The sequence below is a fragment of the Seriola aureovittata genome, chromosome 4 (assembly GCF_021018895.1).
Source record: "Seriola aureovittata isolate HTS-2021-v1 ecotype China chromosome 4, ASM2101889v1, whole genome shotgun sequence".
Taxonomy (NCBI): domain Eukaryota; kingdom Metazoa; phylum Chordata; class Actinopteri; order Carangiformes; family Carangidae; genus Seriola; species Seriola aureovittata.
Genome location: NC_079367.1, coordinates 16,888,339 through 16,900,632, shown reverse-complemented (window position 1 = coordinate 16,900,632; position 12,294 = coordinate 16,888,339). Strand labels below are relative to the sequence as shown.

The following is a 12,294-nucleotide window of genomic DNA, read 5'->3' as shown; positions in this document are numbered from 1 at the left end:
ACATGAATAACACAAAAATATTATATTGTTACAGCTTTTGACGGCTTTAAATTACACTTCTCCGAATGGACCAAAGAATTTTTTTTTTGAATGTGATCTCATGAAAGTGTCTTCACTGTTTTTGCGGCCATTTCTTTGTAATGACATATGCAAACCAAAACTCTCTGTGGGTCCAGTTGTGTCTTCAGCTATTACATCAAAATCACCACATGCCTGGTGCTTAATAAGTCTCATATTGGTTTAAAGAGCAAGGAGGAGTCAGACGGATGACCCTGCAACATCCTCATACTGACCAAACAACGAGAACAAAGAAGAGAAACCGACATTGCATTTGCACGTGTGGCCATTAAGGCACACACCATATCCATCTTCACACAGAAATCAGCAACAATCAGATAATCACACAGACACATAGACACGGGGAAGCATAAAACCAGGACACCAGTCAATAAAGTAAAGGATTAGTGTGCACACTAACAATGTGAAAGGCAAAATGGAGAGAAAAGACAGACAGAGGGTGAACTAAGATCAGAGGTCAGAGGGAAATCTTTTCCGTTCATTCACATTGAACTTGAAAAAAATCCTGTATAGTGGTCACCTTTATACACATGAGCTACAGACAAGGAGAAAGAGATGTGAGTGTACAGGAGGACAGACGGAAATACATCTTCATTGTGCAGGGCTACCTACCTCTGATAGAGCTGCCTCCGTTGTCTCCTGGTATCCAGGCCAGAGTGATGGAAGAGGTGGAGGTGGTGGAGACAGTTAGACGAGGCTGATCTGGAGGGACTGAGCAAGAACACGCAGAGTAAACCACTCAATAATACTTGCTCTTGCTGTATTATAGTAAAATGTTTCTTCTTTTTAAGTGGGAAAATATAAAAATATATAATTATTATGAATGTAAACACTATTTTGGGCAAGGTGATAGTGGTGAGTTACAAATGGCATTTTCCTACCTTGTACCAAAAGGTTGACTATAATAGTGTCAAAGCCCAGGGTGTTGGTGGCTGTGCAGGTGTAGTAACCAGAATCTTCAGCTTTGACAGAGCGCAGCACCAATGTCCCATTGGCCAGAATGAGACGCTGTCCATCTAGAGACACTGGGATGGCTGTGTCCTCACTAACAGGAATCAAGGAGAGAGAATCATGAGAGGAGAATGTAAGACTTATTTTACTGCATATTATGTTCGAACATTTTTTTTTTTTTTTTTTGTTACTCGACAGGAGGCTGAAAAATCACCCAAGGACATGAGGTTAACATTAAGGTGAAGTTTACAATCCAGTCAGCATCTGGGTTTGTGTTAGAGATCTGTATAGTATCTTTCCGAAGATGCACTGCTTATATGAGCATTACTGACAAACTGACCTTTTGCTGAACCATTTCAGACGCTTTTACACTCATCCATTCTAAGAGGAGTCACAGCAGCACTACATACTCAGCTTTATATAACATTTCTGTGGTGGAGTCTCACCTGTCTTTGGTCCATTTTATGGTAGGTGTTGGTTCTCCTACTGAGCTACAGGGCAGTCGTACCTCTTTCATCCAAGGAGTGGTAACGGTGCCCCCAAATGACAAGATCTTAGCTGGGGCTGGTGGAGGAAGAAGAGAGGCACGTCAAAATAATAGATGTGTAAAGACAGAGAAACTGAAAAGAGACCATTAGAGCTGACGGCATTAACACTCAAACAGCACATAATACAAACAGAGCAATAACCTAATTAATATGCACCAATCGGATAATCTTGCTATTGTCAAATAAACAAATTTCAAACCTATTAAACTAACGCTGTGTCAGAACGTTTTGATCAATACATTGGGATGGTTGACACGAAATGCATAAATTGATTTGTTTTCCATTCGGGATTCTTTCAATAAGCATTTACTAGGAGCAAATGTGTATTGTATTTCCTGCGATTCACACTTGGCAGAAAAGAAATCTGTATTAAATGTGTCCAGCAAAGAACAGAATAAGAATAAGATATATAAGATAGAACAAAGAATTAAAGGAGAGAATATGAAAAAATGTCTATCCATCCACTCAGGTATATAAACCTCCCCCACTCTCTCTCTCTCTCCCTCTCTCTCTTTCTTTCTCAAGCTTGGCGTCTTAATGCTTGCGCTCTAGTGCACTTATGTTAAGGCTGAATGAAGTATTGAGTGGGCAAGCCTGGAGGACACTGCCTTTTACAGCTGTCGATCAGCTGACGCACCCACCCATACGAGAACTCACTCAAACCATCGCATCCAGCAGTCAAAGGACCGAATAGATAAAAGAAAAGGATAACATGGTGGAAAGTGCACTCCGTTCATTCTTACTCCCTTATTCTTGCTGTCTTTTAATCCAAAGCTTATTGATTTAACTGCCCTCTTCATTTTCTTAAACACTCTGCCCCTCTATTGTCTTGTGTATTCGTTTGCTCTGCTCCTGTCGTGTCATTTTCTCTCCTCTCTTTTTTTCGTCTCCACCTGCTGTCCTCGCTTTTGCTCCCCCCTCTTATCATATCCCTGGTTGAGGGCAGTTTATCTGGCGCCCTCTGAACTCTGAAATCAATAGCACACCTTTGTAAAGTGAAAGCAGGCGGTAACAAAGAAACAGAAGGGAAGGAGGGAGAAACAAGTAGAAAAGGGATGTGGTTTATAGAGCAAGTGACAGAGTAAGAGGGAGATCATTTACATGATTCACAGAGTCATACGGGATGTAGAGCAAAACATCCTTTAAAAGAATGTTATTTTTAGTTTGTGGCATTGTCGATAAGAGGCTTGAAGAGGAATACTATGCTGTCAGTAACAGTGTCATAACAGTTCCTGAGAGAGAGACAGAACAAACAGTGCCAGAGAGTTCAGGAAAAAAAGAAATCTAGACACTGTTGTATCATCCATCCAACAACAGCTGATTTGGTGATTTGCAGGTCAAAAGACCTTCAAGGGGTCTAGGTTAGACTAAAACACTTTGATGTGTTAAATTGAGGCACCTTTCCTTTAAATGCTCTGGAAACAATGGTTTCAATGTAACCTGGATGTCCTTTTTCAGGTTTTCTCTTTCCAATCAAATTATTCCTTTATTCCTTATTCTTAGTTTTAACCTTGACGTTTTTTGACCTGCAAATTCCCAGAAACCATGCTTACCGGGCATTTAAGCTCATCACGGTGTCTCTCATTACATGGGACTCACCCTTGGCTGCTGGCTCCACAGTGACCTTCTCGCTGAAGTTACCCCGGCCTGCAGTGGTGACGGCTGCAGCCCAGATCAGGTACTGCTGCCGGTGGTTGAGGTGGGTGATTCGGTAGAAAAGCAGCTCAGGGTTGGCTTCGTACTCGCTGGGCAGCTGGGGAGAGAAAGTGAAAAGGAAAGAGACAAGCAGCAATATGTATCAGGTATATAACCACGTATTTTTTGCATGACAAACATAACAAACTGATTTGCTGTGGAAATTGGTGGAATTTTGCCACACTATGAACAAAAGTAAGCTTAAAAAACACATTATAATATACACATTTTCCACATTTTCAACATTTCCAAGAATGAAAAGAATCTGCATTTTATTATATGTTCTAAGCAGCACATAGCAAATTCTGGGGAATGCCAAAGACAAGATCATTTTGTCACTTTACTGGAGAAGCAGGAGTAATGTGAAGAGCTGAGTGAACATCATTCTAATGTGAACCAAACCCCCTCTCCTTGACTCAGTACTACAGGAAAAGAGAGGAGGATGGGTTGGAGGGTACAGAGGTTCTAGGGCATATTATGATAAGGCAAAACTGTGTGGAAGGATGAAGCTTGAGGGAGGGAGAGAGGGAGAGATGAGAGGGTTGGGTTAGGGGGAGTAAAGCCTACTCCCTCTCTTCCTCTGTTCTCCTCGGGGAGGGCAAACAGAGATATGAAACAGAGGAAGACAATGGGCGACAGACAAATGAGACAGTCAGAGATATCATGAACAGTCACACACTAATGAGGCCTATCTACTGCAGGCATCAACAATGACAAAAAGGGGAGGGGAGGGGAGGGGAGGAGAGGGAGAGGGGAGGAAGAGGGAGAGGAGAGGAGAGGAGAGGGAGAGGGAAAGGAGAGGGAGAGGAGAGGAAGAGGGAGAGGAGAGGAGAGGAGAGGAAGAGGGAGAGGAGAGGAGAGGAGAGGAAGAGGGAGAATAGAGGAGAGGGAGAGGAGAGGAGAGGAGAGGAAGAGGGAGAGGAGAGGAGAGGAGAGGAAGAGGGAGAGGAGAGGAGAGGAGAGGAGAGGAAGAGGGAGAGGAGAGGAGAGGAGAGGGAGAGTAGAGGAGAGGGAGAGGAGAGGAGAGGAGAGGAAGAGGGAGAGGAGAGGAAGAAGGAGAGGGAGAGGAGAGGAGAGGAGAGGGAGAGGAGAGGAGAGGAGAGGGAGAGGAGAGGAGAGGAAGAGGGAGAGGAGAGGAGAGGAGAGGAGAGGAGAGGAAGAGGGAGAGGGAGAGGAGAGGAGAGGAGAGGGAGAGGAGAGGAGAGGAGAGGAGAGGAGAGGAGAAGAGAGGAGAAGAAAGGGAGAGGAGAGGAGAGGAGAGGAGAGGAGAGGAAGAGGGAGAAGAGAGGAGAGGAGAGGAGAGGAAGAGGGAGAGGGAGAAGAGAGGAGAGGAGAGGAGAGGAAGAGGGAGAGGGAGAGAGAGAGGGAGAGGAGCATAAACAGACAGAGAGAGAGGAATGGTCACACACAAACAAGCACAAATACGCATGCACGAATACGCTGACACACGCAGACACACACATACAGTGGCATACATGACCTGGAGGTGGATGTGTAATTGCAGTGTGTTTAACCCAGCCATGTGTCTGCTGTCTAGACATATACACATCACTGTCCCTTCAAAACACACACAGACATACACAGACATACTCAAACACAGACCCTCTCTTTTTTTACTGCCTGCCAGTCACTATTCACCTACCCACCAATTATACCCTTATTCCCTCAACTCCTACTCTTCATCTACTCCTCAGGTATTCCAACACCCAGGTAAGTAAAGACACACACACACACACGCACACACACACACACACACACACACACACACACAGCTGGTCTTAACTATGAATAGAAGAATATGAAAAAGGGAACACAATCACAAATTTAACACACACGCACTGTAAGGTAGCGCCAAACATTCACTGTCAGCATCTAGATCACATGTTTTACTACAGCCCACCAGTTTGACACTGACACACATTTCTGACTGACAGGCGCTTGTGCACAGATGAAATGACTGCGATACAAGTGTCAAATGGTTTGAAGAGTCTGCGAACGTGGCAGACCAGTACACTGCAGTGTTGCTGAGCTCTGTCCTCGCCTGCTGGGTTGTTGTCTGCAGAATGGTTTATTCTGGGCAAATAGATTCCAGTATTCCTGTTGTTTTTCACATTTATGAGCAGGCCGTCATGGAGGAATCCACTGGGCTTTTTATTACTTCCCTGTGTTCCCTGTTCATCATCCATTCCTCTTGTCTCCGTCCTTTCTGTATTTTTTCTCTCTGCCTATCCTTTACCCCACTGCGCCATCCTTCCCATCTCCTCCTGCCATCGCTCTTCATCCCTCTCTTCATTTCCCTGTCCCTCTCCACATTTCCCTGTCATGTGTGGGCCCAATCCTCGCTTTTCCCTCCATCTACCCCCCCCCCCCCACACACACACATTTTACATCGTCTCTGCATTTCTCCCCCTGACTCTCACGTATATCAATGTCTTCTTCTTCTGCTCTCTCCTCTCTGTACATTTGTCTCTATACCTTCCACTGCAGGAAGAGGTAGGGGAAAAGGGATGGATGGATGTATGGATAGATGGGTGGGTGGGTGGGTGGGTGGGTAGATGTTGGGAGGAAGGGAGGGAGGAGTGACAGAGTGTGTGTTGCTGTAACGGATATTAAAATATTCCTTCGGCGTGGAGATAGCGGTGATCCGGGGAACGATAGAGCGAGATAATGAAAAGAGGAACAAAAGTACTCCCCACGCGGTGTGTCTGACCCCCCCATCCCTCCTTCCTTCTCTCCAGTCGCACTCATTTACATAGTAATCATCCCGAACTCTGCATGGGGGCTTCAGAGAGAGAAAGAAGGACTGGAAGAGAGAGAGAGGAAGAAAGGAAGACAGGGAGAGGGAGAGAGAGAGAGAGAGACAGAGACAGAGAGAGAGACAGAGAGGGAGGTAAATAGATAGGGAAAAAGAGTGAAAGACTTGATTTGTGAATGAGGGAGACTAAGGAGAAGATGGATGTCTATTTCTATATAGGTACATTTATATGTGGGTGTGGGTGTGTGTGTGTGTGTGTGTGCAAGCAGGATATATTTTGTGATTTTGAATTCACATTAAAAAAACTCATAAAAACATGAGTTGCATATATGTATGTGCCTCTATGAGCTTGGTGTGATACATTTATGAGTGTGTGTATATTCATGTGTGTGTGTCTGTGTGTAAGTGAGAGTGTGTGTTTGCTGTCGGCTTGTTTTCTGCCCTCGTTGATGAACGGATGAGGTTGTCCTGGCAACGTGATGAGACGCAGATATGCAAATGAGGCTGGAGGGTGAGCTTGCACACACACACACTGCGGTATGAGGAGAGCTCATTTCACACACACATCTTGCTGAGACTGCAGCACTAGACACACACACACACACACACACACACACACACACACACACACACACACACACACACACACACACACACTCATCCACAAACACAGAAATGCAGAAAAACATCATAATTAAATGCATTTTCTTTTATCTTAGCATCATATAAATTGCATAACAGAAGGTATATTATGCATTTAAAAAGGATCTTGTCTCCTTCATCACCAGCCATGTTTGGATGGTCTTCTTCACCCTTTTCCTCTTTCATCCACCTCCCAATCCTGAAACTCTCTGCACCCCTCTTCAAACTCACCGGTTGGCCTGACCCGGGGCTGGAGCAGTAGATGGTGTACTTGCGGATGATTCCATTTGGCTTGTGAGGGGGTAACCAGGACACCACGACACTGCTGGCGGAGGAGGGCACAGCTTTGATACCAGCTGGGGGTCCAGGGTCTGAATCATAAAGGGGAGAGAAGAGGGAAACAGAGAGCAGAAAAAGCTTGAACCAGTTAAATTTCTCTCTGTGTAGAATACACTAACTTAACAACTTTGAGGGTGTTTTTAGTGCTATTGGGGAAATTTGTACATTTTTTACCATTGTTAGCTGTTAAATGACGTCAACACATCCAACGCCCAGTAGGCCCTTGGCTAAATTGCTGGTACTCAGTACTTTACCCTACTGCATTACAGGCAGTACAGCATGGCTCTGCTGGCTGCGTAGCATTTAGCTCACACTTTGAGTACCAGTACAATTCTTCTGCAGTGCCAAGAGAGATTTAGTAAAACCAAAAACCAAGTAAGTATGACGTAAGTGGTGTAAAAGCTTATGTGGCTTTCAAATCATATGATGCCGTATGCTCAGCTGAGCCTGCACTGAACAAAATTTCTTAATTTCTTCAATCATCTAACTTAGGTTTGGCCTTCCTCTGGTTTCTATGATCATGTTATAGCAGTGATAACACCCTGGGGTGGCTTTTTACAGAAAAATAGCAGACTTACTGGAGAGACCTCTTATTTTCTGTTGTGTAATTTTTCAACACCGCCTTATGTAATATTTGGAATATTGAAAGCAACATTGTGATCATCAAGGTCAAGATCAGACAAGTAAGCTTTTAATTTTATGTGTGTATGCAGAAAAGGACTGAAATTATTAGGTAATCACATAGGTTCGTCAACAAAAAATGTATCTTCATCTTCTTCTTATTATTGATTTATCTTCATTTCTTCTCCTTGTATGTGACTTTTTTTCCTGCTATTCTTGGTCTTCTGTGACAGTAAATTGAATATCTCTGGTTTTTGGACTGTTAGTTTAAGTAATTTTGTCTACCTCTTCAAAGTAATTTAATGTGCACTATCTCTCTCTTCCTGTAATATGCTCCTTTTGTCCTGCACCTGTACCTGACTGTGGCTGGATGTGCACACTATCAGCCTTCTTCGCTCATGTATGATTTTTCCATCTGGACAACTCATTGTACATTATTGCTTATTTGACCAGTGACTTCTTTGCGTAAAAAGACATATATATAGAACATAAACATAGAGCTATCGGCATGCTAACTTGCAGTCATAGCCACAGCTCTGTCTGATTGTCAGGTTAATGAATACAAGGATCTCCAGGGAACACCAGGTTGGTTAATATACCATTCTCAATGTATGGTAAAGTGTTAGCACGGCCTCGTGAAGCTAATGGTCATGGATTATTTTGATGTCTACGTTACTGTTAGGGGTTAGTTAACCATTACTTTAAGATCAACAAATAAGAGACAAACGTGTATTTTCTTGGTGTAACATTATGAAAAAAATTCATCCTGCAAAAATTTGACAACATAAAAACAGGTTAACAGAGTGTTATAAACATAAAATCCACAAATTAACACATCATGTATACACTCATGTAAACCAATCGGAGTGAATCTCTGTCCTTCTTCACGCTTATGCTTAGTGTCTACTGTCTTTGTGTGTCAGAGACAGAAGCAGAGAAAGGCAGGCTGAGAACCGGCTATTTGCACAATTGTACTGCAAACACTTTTCCATATGCTACAGACAGAACTGAGGGCAAAAAGAAGGATGAGACCAAGTGAGACAGAGAATGCTGAACGTATGTGAAGAGGTTGCCCCTGGACACACTGTCAACCCGCATCAGGGAAAAAGAGAGCTTTCCCTTGAAAAACGCACACACTCGCACACATGCGCACACACTCAAGGACTAACACAATACACATATTTGAAGAGGTATTGCAGCGAGGCCAGCTCATAAAATGGAGATATAGTAAGAAAAAGAGAATAAAGGCCTTTTCTGAAATGACACTTCTTAGAATCTCTGCTCTGCCCCTGACTCCTGCGCTCCCTCTCTCCCTCTTTTCCTCCATCTCCAGACGCCTGCCTCCTCTTCTGCCTGGCCCCAGGGAGGGAGAGGAAAGGCGGATACGGATGTAATCCACAGCCCGCCAGTGTAAGCACAAAATTAATTCTCTCTAAGCCACAAAGAATTAATCCCTCTCCTTGTGCTGGGTGCTGAGCTAGACTTGCACACAAACAATGGCACATGTACACCCGCGCACACACCAAAGCTAAGACATGTACACATGCAAACACACACTTAACAACCCCCCCCCCCCCACCACCCCCACCCATTCCCCACCACCACTTCCACATATCCACATGCACAGACCCACACCCTTAGGCTCCTTAACCGCACACACACACACACTCTTTTTGGCTTCTTAATTCTCATTAGCACTGGTAATAGCACATCAGAGCACAAAGAGGTTTTAATCAGCAACCTCAGCCTTACAAAAGACCAAAGACCAAAGACCGAACCCCCCCCCCAGCTGTCTGCCTCCCACACACTGCCTAAACCAAACCAAACCAAACCAAACCTTGGACCTGCACCAAAGATTGTGGTCAAAGCAATGGTCATTATTTGGTTTACCTGTGTGTCAAGATCTACTACAATATGGACTCACAGTCTTCACGAGTTTGTATGTACAGGACGTTGCTCCGGACTCCATCCCCAGCCTGGGTGTAGGCCAGCACCTGGATGCTGTAGTTGGTGAACTTCTCCAGGCCTCTGAGCTCCACCTGCTCCTTGGTGGTTGTGATGTTTTGCATTTCACCCCACTCTGAGAGAAAAAAAGAAAAAAAAAAGAAAAAGAGAGATGTTCAGACCAAGGACTGAGCTGCTATCAGTCACGGTGTCTACAAAAGATGACCGGCACACTCTGCCCACCTCCATCCGGGAAGACGGCCCAGAACACGACGCGATATCCCTTCAATACGCCATGCAGTGTCATTCTGGGAGGCTCGGCCCATGTGATCACTGCCTCGTCAGATGTTACAGAAATGGCTCGCACGTTCTGCGGAGGCTGGCTGGGCACTGGAGACAAAAAGAGCGAGAGAGAGAGAATAGAAAAGGTCAGATAAGTTATCTAAAACATGTATCTGCAGTGATCTAACCTTATGTATTTTACAGTTTAATTCAATAGAAAAGGTCTGCTCATTGAGGGGTGAAAAACAATCGTAGCTAGTCTGACAATTGAACTAAATACACAGACAAACTGGAGAAAATCAAGGAATTCTTTCACCCTTTACCATCCAGATTCCTTCAACCCTTTAAGCAGCTTCAAGGTTGAAAAATGATCTTACGCTGTGACCATGTCACATAGACAATATATTCTGTATCAGCTTGTCCTGGCTCATCATTGAAGCTGTATAATGTTTACACTGAGTAAAATATTAAAAACCCAACATTGTAGATGTCTTATGGATAATTTTTACACATTTCCTCAGATTCAAATTTACATACCAAATTTGGTTTGTTTGGAAACTATGCGATCTGGGCCCTCCAGCAGGTCAGACGGATTTAAAGTTGTTTTTTACATTCCTTTACGTAGCTTTAAGGTTGGAAACTATCATATACTCTGTATGAGCTTGTTCCAACTTTTAATTGAAGCGAAGTGAATGAAATATTCAAATCCAAGACTCCATGTTATTCATGGCTGCACCATTCCCACAAATGGACGTCTTTTGCATCATTTTATACACATTTCTCCAAACTTTAGTTTGAAATATTTGGTATCTATGATTTTTCTGGTCTCCGCTACAAACTAAAATAAAGTTCGGTGGCCAACTCAAAGCATGAGTTTGCACTCGACAGGCTTGAATCCCAGCGTTTAAGAGGATCATAATTGTGAAAATTTTGATGATTTTCAAATTAATGCATTGTCTCCTCAAAATTAGAACTGTTTTGGTTAGCTGATAAATAAATAAATAAATAAGTAAATAATAATAAAAAAAAAACCTCACTCAAACCCTAAAAGGCATTTCCATATCAAACCTGAAGTGAGTAAACAGGCTAGTGATAGATAAAAAGCCCATGACATGCGTCCAGCCTGGTGTATAGGACCAGCTCTACAACCACCATCTCTCTTTCTCTGTACAAGCCTCTCTCTGTCCCCGCCAGCCCAGGTGTCTCTTCTGTTGGCTACCGCTGACCATTAGTCTTTCAGCCTTTGAATAACGCACACTGTTGAAGATGAACAGAAGTCAACTTGTGAGAGAAGGAGGGGCAGGAAGAGAGGAAGAGAGCCGACTGAAAGACAGAGAGCAATGAAAGCGAGAGATTGGGCCAAGTCCACCAGGGAATTTCTCTGCAGCTGGTGAAGGGAGAGGAGGTGGGGAGGAGGACGAAGGAAGGGAGGGTGAGGAGAAAGGAGGATTAGAAAAACAGGGTTTTGCATGAATAAACCTTTAGGCTCCGAGCTTAAATAATTAGAAGGCATCAAAACACAGCCCAGTTCCTCCCTTCAGTCACACCTTTACGAGAAGAGAAAATAAGAACTGAGAGAGGCTGTGAACAAAAAAGGTGCCTCCAAATTGTCTGTATTGGGGTTTATGTAGGGTTTAACATGAAAGAAGACAGATGAATAAAAAGAAAGTTTAATAAATCAGTGGCTGTTGAAGTATAAAAGAACCTTACATAAATAAGTCCATAAGTTTGGAAAAAAAAAAAAAGATTGGGAATACAGGAACATAATGAAAGGCAGTTTTCAGACTAGGGCTACAGAGAGGAGGAGATGGGGGTGAGGGGCAGAGGAAGAAGGGAGGAAGGGAGGAAGAGAGTTAAAAGCAAGGGGAGCAAGGGAAGGGCAGAAAAAGATGAAAAGAGGGAGCAGAGAGACAATGCGCTCAGCTGTGGATAATTACAGCAGGAAGCTAGCAGAGGGAACGAGAGAGAGAGAGACGGACAGAGAGACAAGCTAATTATAATTATTTTTAGTATGCTTGTTATTATCACTATTATCATAATGGCCATCAATATCACTGTCGCCACGGTGACAGCCACAGGGAAGAATTGGAGGGCTCTGTCTGCTCTGGACCAATGGAGCTCAGCCAACTGTTCACTGGGTGGACAAGTATGTATGTGACGTGTGGATTTGTGTGCATGTGTGTGTGTGTGTCTGTGTGTGTGTATGTGTATGTGTGTGTGCGTGTGCGTGTGCTTGTATATGTTTGTGAGGGGGGGACTCAGGCAAATGTGGATGACGTATGAGAGAGACTGAGAGAGATGGCATGTATTGAAAGAATTGTTTGCATGTAGCAGCAGATTCATTGTTTGTTTGTATTTTAACTGTAGCTCAATACTAAAGAATAAAGAGTGAAAAAAGCCAAAGTACAAGAAGTAAAACATCTAGAGGTCTTCTTGAGA

General features: G+C 43.6%; 1 protein-coding gene across 2 annotated transcripts in view; it reads right to left on the bottom strand.

The window, feature by feature from the left end:
- LOC130167638 (cell adhesion molecule DSCAML1) overlaps positions 1-12,294 on the bottom strand; it is a 102,867-nt gene that overhangs the window by 9,845 nt on the left and 80,728 nt on the right. For both annotated transcript variants that reach the window (XM_056374023.1, XM_056374024.1), the window contains exons 19-25: positions 9,817-9,963; positions 9,554-9,709; positions 6,901-7,040; positions 3,177-3,330; positions 1,476-1,593; positions 960-1,123; positions 691-789 (exon numbers count right to left, since the gene is read on the bottom strand). In XM_056374023.1, the coding sequence (XP_056229998.1) occupies positions 691-789; positions 960-1,123; positions 1,476-1,593; positions 3,177-3,330; positions 6,901-7,040; positions 9,554-9,709; positions 9,817-9,963 (978 nt within the window). The remainder of the gene's footprint in view (positions 1-690; positions 790-959; positions 1,124-1,475; positions 1,594-3,176; positions 3,331-6,900; positions 7,041-9,553; positions 9,710-9,816; positions 9,964-12,294) is intronic.